Below are 14,141 nucleotides of genomic sequence, written 5' to 3'. Positions count from 1 at the left end.
TATATAGGAAAGTTGCTATCATCTTAAGGCAGCAACTCAATTAAGCAATTCTTAAATTATAAGAGTGGAAGCCACCTTACAAGTGTTGTAAAATGCAGAAAAGTCAGAACAAAACTCAAGCCATTTAGGATAATCACTAAACTCGGAAAATTAATTATTGCCTAAAGTTACTACGTTTGTTATTCCTCATACCACCCGCAGGATTAAAAAAAACTGTTTATGAAGGAGGTTTCGGGATGACCTGATAGAAGTTTCCAAGATTATGAGTTACCAAAGTTGATCAGGGCTAATTGTTCATTGTAATTTAAAATTCAAATGCCAGGGAATTGGGCAAGCCAAGAGAGAGAAAGGAGACTGGCAAAGTTTGTAACATACCCAGCTGATACCATATGTTCTCATCAGGCATGACCTCCTGGATCAGTTCATAAGCCTGTTCTTAGCTGCAGACCTCATTATAAGGAATGGAGCCCATACATTGCCCTCGTTAGTGATGTCATGGAAATGCTCTGGCAGGAAGGAGACCCAAAGTGCCAGGTCTCTCTGAAGACTAAACATGCAAGAAAATTTTAATAATGGTACAGCATGTATTTTTAATTATATTTTTTGAGATAGATACAGAACAGAAAGTGTTCCCACTTCAGCTTTAAAGGGGACTGTAACGGTAAACATTCAGCTGCTGATAGTCTGATACTGCAAGTTATAAACGTGTCTGCAGTGCTGCAGAGTGCCAGGTTCAGAGTTCAGAACTGTTACTTCTGATCTCAGCCTCATTATTGGTGGAGGCATAGAATGGGAGCAAGGTGGTTCCCCAGCTCGAGGAAGAGGAGAAATCAGAGGGCAAGACATCTTTGACCAGGGTCATGCAACTCACACTAAGTAAAAACGACACCAGTTTAGTCATGGGACCCGATTACTAAATCATCTTTTCAGCCAAGAATGGTGTGCAATATAGTACAAGAGTAGTAAGCTCAAGTTTAGAAATGGGGAATACAGCCTTTTTTTTTTTTTTTTCTTTTTTTTTTTATAAACACAGCTCCTGCAGGTCATTCGTTATGTTATTTTTTCCAAAAAACACATCCATAGATGAATGTTTTAAGGAGCTATGCTACCCAATGACATGTGACAGAATATTCTTTGGAAGTACTGGAGAAAGGGAAAAATAGGCTTTGATGTGCAGATACACAAGTCATTAATGATGGTAATTCAAATAAATAAGGTCATACAAAAGGTTAAGCAGAATCCTTGGTTTTGTACCTCAAGGCATGTATGGAGTTAATGTTGAACTTGTACAAGACCTTAGTTAAGCTGCAGTTGGATATTGTATAAAGTTTTGGCCACCCCATTATATAAGGACATAAAAGCAATGGAAAAGGTGCAATATAGATTTACTAAAATGTTAGCAAGGATGGTGAATAATTGTTATGAAGAAAGGCCCAAGTAGAAAGGGCTTTATTGCTAGAGCTGAGAATGTTCAAGGTGACATGACAGAAGTCGTCAGGATCATGAAGGTGAATAGTGATGGGTTGTTGAAGGTTAGAAGAAAGATTCTTTACACTAAGGACGGTTAGAATATAGAATTCTCTATACTAAGCCATGAATGCTTATTGGAGCAGAGCCCATGAATTCCTTTAAAAGGGAATTAGGTTGTTGCTTGAAAACGAGAAATATTAAGGGTGTTAGAAATAGTAGAGAAGACATTGGAATGGATGGTTCATATGAAGAAAGACCATGCAGGTGTTCTTTGCTGTAATATTCTATAGTATACAGGAGAAGCTGAGATCCTGTTGTTATCAACAGAGCCTTCAGTGTGCTCCAGGTTATACAACTACTGATTTTCTTAACTCAGACTTATTGCATGAAATTTGAGATCAGCAGAGAGATATATATCCATCCATTATGGAGAAACTGTCTTGAAGAACATTCTGATATTGAACAACCTTATGGTATTATAGAAAGAGTGTGTATAGGAGGAGCTAGGCTCCACGCATTGGGGACAAACTTCAGTCACAATTAACCAGATTTCATGCGTGAAAGTAGAGTATTCGAAGAAAGGATATCGAAAGCTGCAGTTAATTTTATGTTAACATTCCAAAAGAGTTATGATATGTTATCAAAATAAAGAAACTATGGCCCAGAGCAGTATCACATTTGTACAAAGTTGCTATCTGGACACAACCTCGCCAGATGCTACATACTACAGCAACACTCCAAGATATTCATTTACTGCTCAATTTTCTTCCCGAGTCCAAACCTTGCATACTTACACGCTCATCAGAATCAAAGCATACATCGGGACCTTTCCTGTGTCTAGGGTTCTGAGCTAAAAGACAAGGATCAGGTCCATCAGCTGCAAAGTGTAATTAAGGAAAAACAGACTATGAAAGAAAACAAAATGCATTCCATAAACGTTCACTTTTAAATCATCACTACATTATTCTCCAGCTATTCATCATTTTGTCAACTGAGAATCAATTGAGTTGGCATTTTTGCACGCTCTTTCACATTTAAATTCAATTAGTGAGGATTTATATGGTCTATAGTTAAAGGGAAATTGGTCAAGGCAGCAGGGTTGCCTGCAATTCCCACAGAGACTTTCTGTTTCAAAATGAATGCATTCAGGAATGATCAACTGTAACTTATTACTTATTTTATGTAGCCTGGGGCCTCTCCAAGTCTCCCGGCATATCACCAGTCATCAACTGTGTGCACCATATTATAGCTAAAATTCAGGAGATTGGGAATAAAATAAGATTTATAAAATGTGTCAAGAAAGGAGTGCATGCTCAGTTAAAGGCCTTTACAGAAGCAGATTACAAAAAATGTTTGAGGTGCCAAGAAAAAAAAAACTGTCGAGGGTCATAGAACTAAATGCAAAACATAATTCTAAAAAAAAAATCTTCGGATCTAATAACAGCAATCAGGCAGTCAGGGAGGAACTTAAGACCCGAAGGGACCCATATGGAGCTGAACAGGAGAATGAACAGGTCATCAGACGAATTCTTGGAGGATTTTCTTTTACCAGCGTGGACATATATTCCGTCCAAATGAAACACACCTCAAATGTTATCCAGGACTTCACTATCAGGGAAGCAGAGGTTCCAAATAAAACAAAAGGGCTGAACCACCAGGATAAGAGATGAGATTTCTGAAGCACTGACTTACTTTCTGGGAATCGGTGAATACTGGGGAAGTTCCAACAAACTGGAAAGAGGCAAAAGTATTTCCAACATCCAAGAACAGTGACACAAGCTACCGGCAACCACAGAGCCATACCTAGAAACTGAAGGGTCATTTGTAGTTGCTCAACAATAGGAAAATGGAATCAATAATCAGGAAAAAAATGAACTGTATGAAGATAACCTAATAAATGACGGCCTAAAAAGAGTAAATACTGCCTGAAACGCAGACTTTTGAGGAAGTGACATCCCAAATTGATAAGGAAACCACGAGATGGTGCACTCAGACCTCCATAAGACCTTTGTTAAGTACTGCATGGAAGACTCAACAGTGTGAGTTTGGCGGACATTGAGGGGAAGTCATGGATTAGTAACTGACTAGAGGGGAGGAAGCAGAGAGTAGTCAAGAGCTAGATCACAATGTAGGGGCCGGGAGCGGGGGAAGAGGATGGGGAGGCGGTGTGAGTATTGAGTTTGCCTCCCCAGGGGGTCTAACCTGGGACTCCTTCTGCTCCTGGTCTACATAGATTCCCTAGAATTGTAACCTTAATATATGTAGTTATTATTGAAGATCACATCAGACTATGACTCAGACGAAGCAGCCTGGGCCATTCAATAGCAAGTGAAATTCAGTACGAACAAATGTAAAAGTATTGTATACTGGAAGTACAAATAGGAGGCACGTGTACTTGACAGGTAGGATGGAACTTGAAGAGTGAAGTTGAAATAGATGAAGGGGTTGTAGGAACGGTGTCCCATAAAATGTCCAAAAGATGCCTTCAAGCTTCACAGAGGAATTGCCTGAAGTGTGGCTAAAATGGAGTTTTAGCTTGAAAGCTGGCCACACAAAATGGAATTTAGCTGTTGAACATAATGCTGGGAAAAGACTGTTAGCTAAAACAAGCACTCAGCTAGTTCAAGCCATTGAAAAGCCATAAACTAATTAAAGCCTCTAAGTTAAGTACTCTAGAAGGTGCTGTGTTTATACTACAGACATTCCGTACTAGTATGAGAAGCCGTTATCCCGAACTCAAACCATTCATGTAACACTAAATAGAATATAAAGATGTCACATCTCCCCATTTGTGTGGGAAAAAACTCTCAAGAAATGCAAGATTGATAGCGAAAAGGTCATAAAATTGCAGACACAAAGGGCAGGATTTTCATTGGGCTGTGGAGTCGGGATTGGAGGCGTGTGGGGGGTTAAAATCCCGAAATCAGGGGTCCCGACCCCATCCCGCACCCAACCCACCTCCATGCCAGTTTCAAAGGAGGCGGGTACCCGCCCCGCACTGGGACCTGCCTACCCGAGGTAGTTAACAGGCAGTTTTTAGCCTAATCCCTATTTTTAATGCTGAAGTGTAGGATTCCCAATGGCTCCAAACCATGCCAAGTTAGAGGAGGTGGGCCGTCGGGTTGAAGGACTTGGAAGGGTCGAGAAGTCGGTGTTCAGGTGAGTGATGGGTGCATGAGTGCAAAGGTAAGTGTGTTTGGTGTGTCTAAAGTGTTTAAAGAAGTTTAAATTACCTTTTCTTACCTTTTCAGCCTTCCTTCCTTTAGGTCTCAGGAAACCCTCATCTCACCAGCACAGAAAGCAGAATGGCTGTGAACTGTCAAAAGTGACAGCCTTCAGCTTTCTGTGCAGGAGAGATTTCTAACCGAGTCTGTGAAGAAGGACTCAGGTTAGAAGTAAGACTGTCAGTGTTTGACAGCTTCAAACAGCTGTGAAACGTTGATATTTCATCCGTCAAAACCTCTTGACAGATGAAATTTCAGTCTGTGACATCACCTGTTGCCGGGTGGCCCTTAATTGGCCTGCTGAGCCTGCTGGGCGGGCTCAACAAGGTCAATCAAGTTAAAATCATGTGGATTGGCTACATCTCGATGGAGGCGGGACTACAACCCCGAAAGTTGTAGTCCCGCCTCCTACCCGACTCCTGAATGAAAATCCAGCCCAAAGTCTGCCATGTTGGGGGTAAAGCCATGTCAAATACAGTCGCTGGACTCTACATTTATCAGGTTTGATCCACAGAAGAGGGTCAAGATCTTCTAGCATGATCTCAGTCTAGGCCCCCAAATGAGGCCCACTTCCATCTTTTGATAGTAATGGCACAATCCAACCAACCCTACACCAGATCCCTCTGAGGGTCGGAGATGCGACAGCTCCTGATGAAGGGAGTCTCCACCCCAGCTATGTTTGAGGTGGGCAGAGGCTCCCAACAAGATCCGGATGAATTTCCATGCAAGAATGTGGCCTATCTAGGGCCTGGTTTAAACTATGCCCCACCAAAGTTATTGTGGGAGTGCACCACAAGGGTTGCAGATTTTTGGCCTCCACCTTCTTTAAAATTATCAGTTACTACTATTAATCCCATAGTTTAATATTCCAACTGTCTTGCCTCTTCACAAAAATGGACCTAATATAGGACTTCCAGTAACCACTTTGAGCCTACATCTCATGGGATTGGCAGCAAATTCCAGCTTGTGCTTCCTGAGAGTATTAAGATAGATCTCCAGTCTAGCTTTGTAATCTCCAGTTGATTGCCCATGAACAGTGTCAACTGATCTGGGGGAGGATGTTGCAGCCCATGACATCCCAATAGCAAATCAAGAGTGCCAAGTAACATTTTTATCATTTGTGATTAACAACGCCTCTTTTATTACTGTGCAACACGTATCATAAATGTTCCTATTCTGAGTTGACTCCACATCATTGAGCAGTGATAGAATCACTATTGCAATCGCATTAATGTCCCATTTGTAACTACCATTCCTAATCCCCCATCAAACTACTGTGCTCAGTGATGGAAAATAGCACTTTAGTACAACATTGGCCCAGTAGAGGATACATTTTTGTTCTGCTTGCATAAGAGGCTTTGAGTCACAGGACTGACATGTGGGCTTACTCTCCACCAGTATAAACACCAGGTTTGTCTTGGAGAGCTTCTCTGCATGGTAAAGCCTAAAAAATAAACATTGATATCAAATTAATATTCAGCAGAGTGAACACAAGAAAAAGAAATAACTTTTGATCAAAAATGATTTTGTGAAAAATATTAACCAAGGGGAATGGATGTGCATCATTTCTGGGCTGAATGAGCAAAGATTCTGATCAAAGGATAGTCCATTATGCAGCCATTTTAGTCTCATTTGGAAAAAACTGTCATTTCTTTTGATTAGATTTCATGAGAATGAAATTGATCTGCACCAGCAGTGTGAAATGGACTCTCAGCGAATCGGCAGCCTCTTCTACACCCCGCCCAACTTTCCTTTCCATTGACTTCAAGGGGTGGTGTGAAACGGGCTGCTGATTCGCTATGAGCTCATTTAGCACCACTGGCAAAGACTAATTTCACCCTCTTATTTTTAATATTAACAAAAAAAAGCCACAAACATTTTACCTAACCCCATTTCTTTTTTTTTACATAGCCTGCAGTCGAATCCCACACGGCACACATCAGCATTGTGACATTAATACCGAGGCACCATCTTTCATGAAAAGTGTCTCGCAAACCTCTTCCCTCGGATTGTCAAATGCTGCAACACAATGAAACAACTTCTGTTGAATTGAATTTCTTGCTAATTGTATTACCGCAGTAAAAATGAGCACGTAGTTCTCCCTCAACAAATACAATGCTAATGTTCCATTTGCCAGGCATGCTCATCATGGGAGCAGCTTCAGCAGGAATAAGATGGAGATGTCACGAACCACTTGCCAGGTGATGCGCAGAAACCAATGTCGCAATTAAGAACCTGAAACTGCCATCTTCACTGACATGGGGATTTTTTTTCCAACTCGGGGAGAAAGTCTGCTCTTGTGACTCATACACTCTTGTCACCCGGCCCCTCCAGCCACTCCCCCATCAGTGGCAGAGACTCTGCACTTGGGAATTCTCCTCAAAAAAGTCTGCATCTTCTCTCCCCACCTTCAAAAATGTCCTCGGCTCCACCACTTTGGACAGGCCTCAGTCGCCTCCCCTCCTTCCTGCTCAGTGTCAATTATTGCTGTGACAGCGCCTTGGCATGTTTCATGACACGGCAGCGGCTACATAAATGTGAGTCGCTGTTGTAGTTCTCTTCCTTTATTTCTGTAACCTGTTATCTATCCAAGCTAAGGACTTCTGTGCATTGGGGCCATTCACACTTTGCAACAGCAACATCAACTTGCATTTATATGAACACCTTTAATATAGAAAAACGTCCCAAGCTGTTTTATAGAGGCATAATCAGACAAAAATGGACGGCAAGCCAAAATAGGAGCTATTAGGAAGGGTGACCTGACCACAAGGGGAGCTTGCTGTGTGCAAATTGGTGGCCATCCTTCCTACATTACAATAGTGACTACACTTCAAAAGTATTTCCTTGGTTATAAAGCCCTTTGGGGTCGTCCTGAGGTCGTGAAAGGCGCTTCATGAATGCAAGTTCTTTCTTTAACGGAATTTTTCTTTTGGGTCGATTTCTTTTAATGATACCTATTGGAAGTGTAGACCGGTGGCTTTTGGAAATTGTCAGTACTTTCAAACATTGAACAGTCTGAAAAACACTGATCTAAGCCACTGCACAAATAGAGTCTAAGAGAGCTTTGTTGTAATCCTACCTCGAACAGTTACCACAGTCCACAAGCCCATAGAAGGAGGATTCATTGTCATAAAAGTAATACTGAGTCTGTTCAGTGATACAGCTGGACTTCGATAAAAGTTCGGAGAAATCCTCAGAGTCTGCATCAACTGTAAACCAAAAATGAAAGGTGAGTAAAGGTTGAGCTGCAATATTATTCTTCACAAGGACAGTTTATCATGCTTGCAGTCGATATAATATAAATGTACTGTCAGAAAAAAGATAGATGCATTTGTAGAATAAATCTTCCTAAAAAATCCCCTTAACGGTGCCTTCACACTGCAGGTGCAGCAGCATGAAGATATGTGCAGGCGTTAACTTCTTAGATGCTAACCCTCGATAAGGTTTGGAGGAGGGCCACTAGACTGATACTTAGTTTAAAGGCCCATAGTTACCAGGACAGGCTGAGAAAACCAGGGCGTTTTACTTTGAAAAAAACATAGACGTCGAGAAAATAGGGTTGAGGTCTTTAAAGTAATGAAAGGGTTAGACTCGGTCCAAGTGAATAGGCTACTGGAGCTAGCTAGGTTAGGGAGGATCAGGGGAGATAAGCAGAAGTTAGATGCTCGGAAGTACTTTTTTTTTTGCAGCGAGTCATTGACCTCTGGAATAAGCTACCGGCACATGCAGTGAGTGTAGATTTATTGCAAGGATTCAAAAGGGAGATGGATGAGTTCCCAAGCGTGGGAAAAATATCCACCTGTAGAAGGTAGGTGGGTTATTGAGGGTTCTGTTACCCTGTTACTATGGTCTCCTGAAATTTTCTTGATCACCTTTGGGTGTCGGAGAGGAATTTCCAGAGTTTTTCTAAATTGGCCTAAGGTTCTTTTTGTCCAACACAGGAGATTGCACGGCTGCATGGGGTGGGGGGGAGTGTGGGTGAGGGGGTGCGCGGGGAAGGTGGGGGCGATGAAGAGCGGAAGTTGTGCCATACCAAGATGGGACAGGCTTGATGGACGTGCTGATCTTTTCCGATCCTTTTTTTGTATGTTTTGTGAGTCAATGTCAAGAAATTTAGCTTGGAAGACAGACAGCTTGGAAGCAGTAGTCTTACTGTGTCTCACCTTAGAGTCAGCTCAGGCATCGACACACCGATCTACACTGCACAAGTTTAATGGCAGTGCAAAGCCAAAACCGCTCATCACAGCTGCTAAACTTGGGGGCCAGCATTTTCTGTTGGAGTTACCCGGCTCTCCACTATCACTCCAATAGACGGGAATTGGAAATCTCTTGGGGAGTTGTTCCACCGGCTTCCTGCTCTCCCCTGTCCCGCCTGGAATTTTCCACCCAAATTTATGTGGGCTTAATGTAATGGCAAGTAAATGAAGGGATTACATCATTCAACTCATTACCCATCACTTGTGCCTTAGCAATGCCGGGCCCGAGAAACACCTGGACATTCCTGGTGTCCAGAGTTGCCATGGCAATGGGGACATTTAAAAATTAAAGGACGCAGGGTGATCGACTGAATAGGCTTATTCTTTAAACAGATTGGCCTAGAAATTTGGTGGAGCCCCAAATGGGGTGCCAAGCTCACCTGGGCGCCGGAATTACCGCTGCAAACGGAGCAGTTGCGCCCGCCGGAAATTCAGTTGGAGCGCCCCAAGAGGGACGCGGGGCGCCTCGAGCAGCGCCCCGCGTCCCTCTTGGGGCGCTGAAACTGAATATCGCAGCGCAACGTGCCGCAGCGCCACACTGCGGCACGGCGCACTGCAGGCCCTCCTCCCCTTCTTAAGGGGGAGGGGCCTGCACCAGCGCGATGACCGATCGCGAGTGCCGGCAAAAGAGCCCGGCACCGAGGAGAAGTGCCGGGCTCTTGGGACACAGCCGGCACTGCCCGGGGGGGGGGGGGGGGGGTGATCAGGAGGCCGGGGATGGAGGTGCTGGCAGGCGGCCACCGAAAAAATGGCCGCCCCGCACCTCCACCTTAATTTGCGCCACTACCGCCACAGGTAGGCCCCGTGAACCGGGCGCGATTTGCGATCGGCGTTACAGAGGCGGGTGCGACCAAATATCATGATCGGGGCGGTAGCGGGGCGCTGCGCACACCGATGACGTCATCGGTGGTGGCGCGGCGCAACAGGCTAACGCCGCCATTAGCGCCCCGCTAAATATCGCGGGAGGCACGGCCAGTGGCGCTAAAGCCACTGAGTGCCCTCTTTAGGCGCTAACTGGTGGCGCAGCCCACCGAATTTCTAGGCCATTATGTAAAAATTCTTTTGGACAGCACCAATGCTGCCAGCCACATTTTAATGCAGCAGGTCTGAAGCCTTCCACAGCCAGTTTCCTGCCGCCCTCAGGTGGGATCCACAAAAGAGGCCCACCAAAAAACTCTCAAATAACCCTAACCTGGGAAAACTGTCCGTGGTCAGGGGTGGGTAGATTCTCACCGAGGGTTGCCAAACCTCCAGAATTGGCCTGGAGTCTCCAGAAATTGAAGATTAATCTCCAGGAACGCTGCGAGCAAGAATTGTGTTTTTTTTAACTTTTTTTGGTTGAACATTTTCACTTAGTTTTCTAACTAATTTTTATAAATAAGTTGTAAAAATATTGGAGATGGTGGGGGAAAAGGCCGTTTGACTGAGTCAAGAATCACCTAATCGGGTAACAAAAAGCCTGTTAATTTACCAACTGGCGAAAGGAGACGGATCGCGGTGATGACGGACGTGTCAAGCGACCAATAGCAGGAGAGTGGGGGGCGGGGCGGTTGGAGGCAGTAGGTCATGTGATTAAACCTCCAGGAATACGCCCAACTAGAGTTGGCAACCCTACTCTCACCTGACCAAAATGTGCAGGGATTCCATCGAAGTGGAAAATCATGGCCGTCGTGTGAATGCACCGTAATTCATTTCTCCTCTGATGTTTTTTCATTTACAATAGAATCTACGTAAAGGCACGTTAGAAACAACAGCTTTCACCAAACAAATCTTCATGTACCTGCTTCAAGAAAATGTGGGAAGGTAAGGCTGAGGAACACCTGCTGCAGTAAGGACCTGGACATCAATGAAGAGATAAAGAGTGAATGTTCGAACGCTGGGGACAAGAACTACGGTAGATTTTCCCCTTCACTGCCTGGGTGGGAATTGGCTCGGTGAATCACATACGAACATATGAATTAGGAACAGGAGTAGGCCACTCGGCCCCTCGAGCCTGCTCCGCCATTCAATAAGATCATGGCTGATCTGATTACTCCACATTCCCACCTACCCCCGATAACCTTTCACCCCCTTGCTTATCAAGAATCTATCTACCTCTGCCTTAAAAATATTCAAAGACTCTGCTTCCACTGCCCTCTGAGGAAGAGAGTTCCAAAGACTCACGAACCTGTGAGAAAAAAATTCTCCTCATCTGTCTTAAATGGGCAACCCCTTATTTTTAAACAGTGACCCCTAGTTCTAGATTCTCCCACAAGAGGAAACATCCTCTCCACATCCACCCTGTCCAGACCCCTCAGGATCTTATATGTTTCAATCAAGTCACCTCTTACTCTTCTAAACTCCAGCAGATACAAGCCTAGCCTGTCCAAAATTTCCTCATAAGACCTGTCCTTTATAGAACCCGCCAGATGCTCATTCCACCATGGAATGAAAATCAGGCCAGGGCTCTAAAGGGCCTGTGACCTGTGTCGCCAGATTCCCAGCCAGGTGGTGAAGGTGAATATCTAGCCCTGTTGGTTGAAAGTGGAATACAGAACTTAGTAAATAATGAAATATTTAAGCAGTTTCTAAATAAGAATACTGAAAACAAACTACATTTTAAAAGAATAATTAATGGCAGCTATATTAAACCATTTATTTTTCTTTCAACAATTAGATTTGATCGAATTTAAACTCTATTGTGAAACAACTTATTTATATTGCTCACTCCTGTGAGCAAGCTAATTTGTGCTACTGTGACATTTTCCACTAATATATAAGCTTTAATATCGAAAGTGCCTCACAGCTGGAGCCGTCATAAAAAAACTCTGCCCACCCGCACATCCTGATCCCAATGACCTGCCTCTCCCCAGCTGCCTGACCATAGAGGAAGGTAGTAGCTGGTATAACAGCTACAAGATTGACATGGATGAGGAAGGCCATTTGGCTCATCCGTGCGGAGTATAGAAAAACAAGAACGTCGTCTGTGTAAGGTTTTCAACTCCACTGCCCTACCCAGGCTGGCATTCTGGCCGAGGTGTTCTGCCTCCTACTTCTTCACTGGTCTGGCGCAGCTTGAGGTGGAAAGCTGCAGTTTGGTTGCGTCCCCTTCTCCCCGCTGTTTTCCAGGAAACAACAAGCCCACCCACATATCGGCGGGTGTAGGTAAACCTCATGCAAATGAAGGAAACCACGGCCTCTGCTGTGTACCCCGCCATTTGCACCCTTCAAACGCTGGATGCAAGGCCACCGGTCCGGCTCCAGCATCCATTGTACGAAGGTCAGCAGAGGGAGGGGGACTCACTCGCTCTCTTGACGGTCACTCTGTACTTCCAGTAATATTTACGTGCTGCTGGGTGGACCTGTTTGAATTCGGAAAACTCTCTTATAAGAGCTGCTTGCTCGTTAGTCCATAAATCCAAATTCAAGCAATGAGGAAGCAGCACTGAGAACAGGCATTTCCAAACCACTGGGCCATGCCAAATTTAAGCAGGTGAACCAAGCAACATAGTGAAAAATACACAGGAACAGAAGCAGAGCGACAAATTCAAACAGGCACTGAACCCATCTGATGAATCACTGCTACCCAGGTTGGGGGAATAACACACTCTCAAAATGAACATTGGGCGAGTAGCTGGACTTCAGCTGCTCCTCTCCCAAGCATGTGTAGGTGGAGGAGACAGGTGCTGTAAGAATGTTAGAGCACCATTAACAAAGTTAAATGCTCTACGTACAAGATTAAAGTCGGGCAAAGTGATCCCTGAATGTCTATCTGAATTTATTCTGTGGTCAGACCGCATGCCCAAAGCCGAAAGCTTTACATATTTAATCCAGTCTAATGGCTGTTCTATCGATGTGTTCGGCCCCCTGCTGCCTTCAAAACTGGTGTATTTTTGTCACTTGCTTAACTAAGTGAAGTAAGGCTGATAATGTAAGAGGAAGTAAACCATTTTCACTTACCATGCCACAGCTGACGCCCACCAACCTATATTCAAAATATCGACTATGCTGGGCTAAAAATGATTTAAGAAACAGCATTATTAATTGAGGAGATTATTGAATTCAGTAAGCAGTTTCTAACTAACCATGATTTTAAATATTCTATATTAATAAGAGATAATTCAGGAATACATCATTCAAATTGCCAACAGTTTTCCAATGCAGTTCAAGATTTCTAAAATGGGGAGGGGGGTGGGGTGAAGAGCTGGCTGGGAACACTCTCTTCAGATAGAACTAGTGAACTAATATATATTAACTGATAACTATGATTCTGGGTGAATGGGGATAATACTTGGCAGGACAACAATGCTCCCTCTGTCATTTAGTTTCTTTTTTGTTCGCAGGACTCTACTGTTAAGTATTTACAGGGCATTCTCATTCAGTCTGTACTGTTTAGGGATGAACAAGGCAATTGAAATCAATTCAAGATCCCCTATGCTTAAAAAGACCTTGAAGTGTGTTCACACCCAGAGATTGAAGCAACTCCTATTACTATTTTTTAAAGTTCATTAAAAAGCATTACTGCCTCACAAAAGCATTGCTACATCACTCACATATGACACTGCAATCACGCATATATTGCAATGAAAATAACACGTAACTTTGTCTAGGGCTGAACCTCTGTTCATTCAAAAATAGTTTCCCCCTCAATGTTTGGAGGGGTTGGGGCTGAGAGGAGGGACTATCTACAGCGGGAGTGCTGATCAAGTGGACTGCTTTGTTCTATCTGAGAAATTGCAAATGGAGCTGAACACTGTGCAATCATCAGAGAACAGCCCCACTTCTGAACTTATGATGGAGGGAAGGTCATTGATGAAGCAGCTGAAGATAGTTATAGGGCCTCGGGCACTCCCCTGAGGAACTTGTGCAGCGACGTCATGGGGCAGAGATGATTGGCCTCCAACGACCACAACCACCTTCCTTTGTCGCAGGTATGAATCCAGCCACTGGAGAGCTTCCCCCCAATCGCCATTGGCTTCAGTTTGACGAGGACTCTTTGGTGTCACACTCGCTCAAATACCGCTTTAATGTCAAGGGCAGTCACTCTCATCTCACCTCTGGACATGCGAATCTAGGAGCTGGGACTGATGGGGTTTGGTAAGCTCCTGACAGAAGGCAACACTGCACCATACGGAAGTCCACAATTACATTTTGATGGGGCACGCTGTGCTTAGTGACATATAGTAAGAAAGTCTGCAGTCTTCAACTATTT

The 14,141-nt window shown here is 44.0% G+C and overlaps 1 protein-coding gene across 7 annotated transcripts in view; it reads right to left on the bottom strand.

Annotated features, from left to right (window-relative positions):
* LOC147105722 (voltage-dependent calcium channel subunit alpha-2/delta-1-like) overlaps positions 1–14,141 on the bottom strand; it is an 856,467-nt gene that overhangs the window by 17,116 nt on the left and 825,210 nt on the right. For all 7 annotated transcript variants that reach the window (XM_086010352.1, XM_086010353.1, XM_086010355.1 and 4 more), the window contains 5 exons: positions 12,890–12,942; positions 10,731–10,786; positions 7,774–7,903; positions 6,026–6,138; positions 2,265–2,347 (listed from right to left, as the gene is read on the bottom strand). In XM_086010352.1, the coding sequence (XP_085866478.1) occupies positions 2,265–2,347; positions 6,026–6,138; positions 7,774–7,903; positions 10,731–10,786; positions 12,890–12,942 (435 nt within the window). The remainder of the gene's footprint in view (positions 1–2,264; positions 2,348–6,025; positions 6,139–7,773; positions 7,904–10,730; positions 10,787–12,889; positions 12,943–14,141) is intronic.

Source organism: Somniosus microcephalus, chromosome 17, assembly GCF_052327205.1.
Source record: "Somniosus microcephalus isolate GS21.2 chromosome 17, FLI_Smic_1.0, whole genome shotgun sequence".
NCBI lineage: Eukaryota > Metazoa > Chordata > Chondrichthyes > Squaliformes > Somniosidae > Somniosus > Somniosus microcephalus.
The sequence above is the reverse complement of the archived record's forward strand: the minus strand, read 5'-3'. Positions and strand labels throughout refer to the sequence as shown.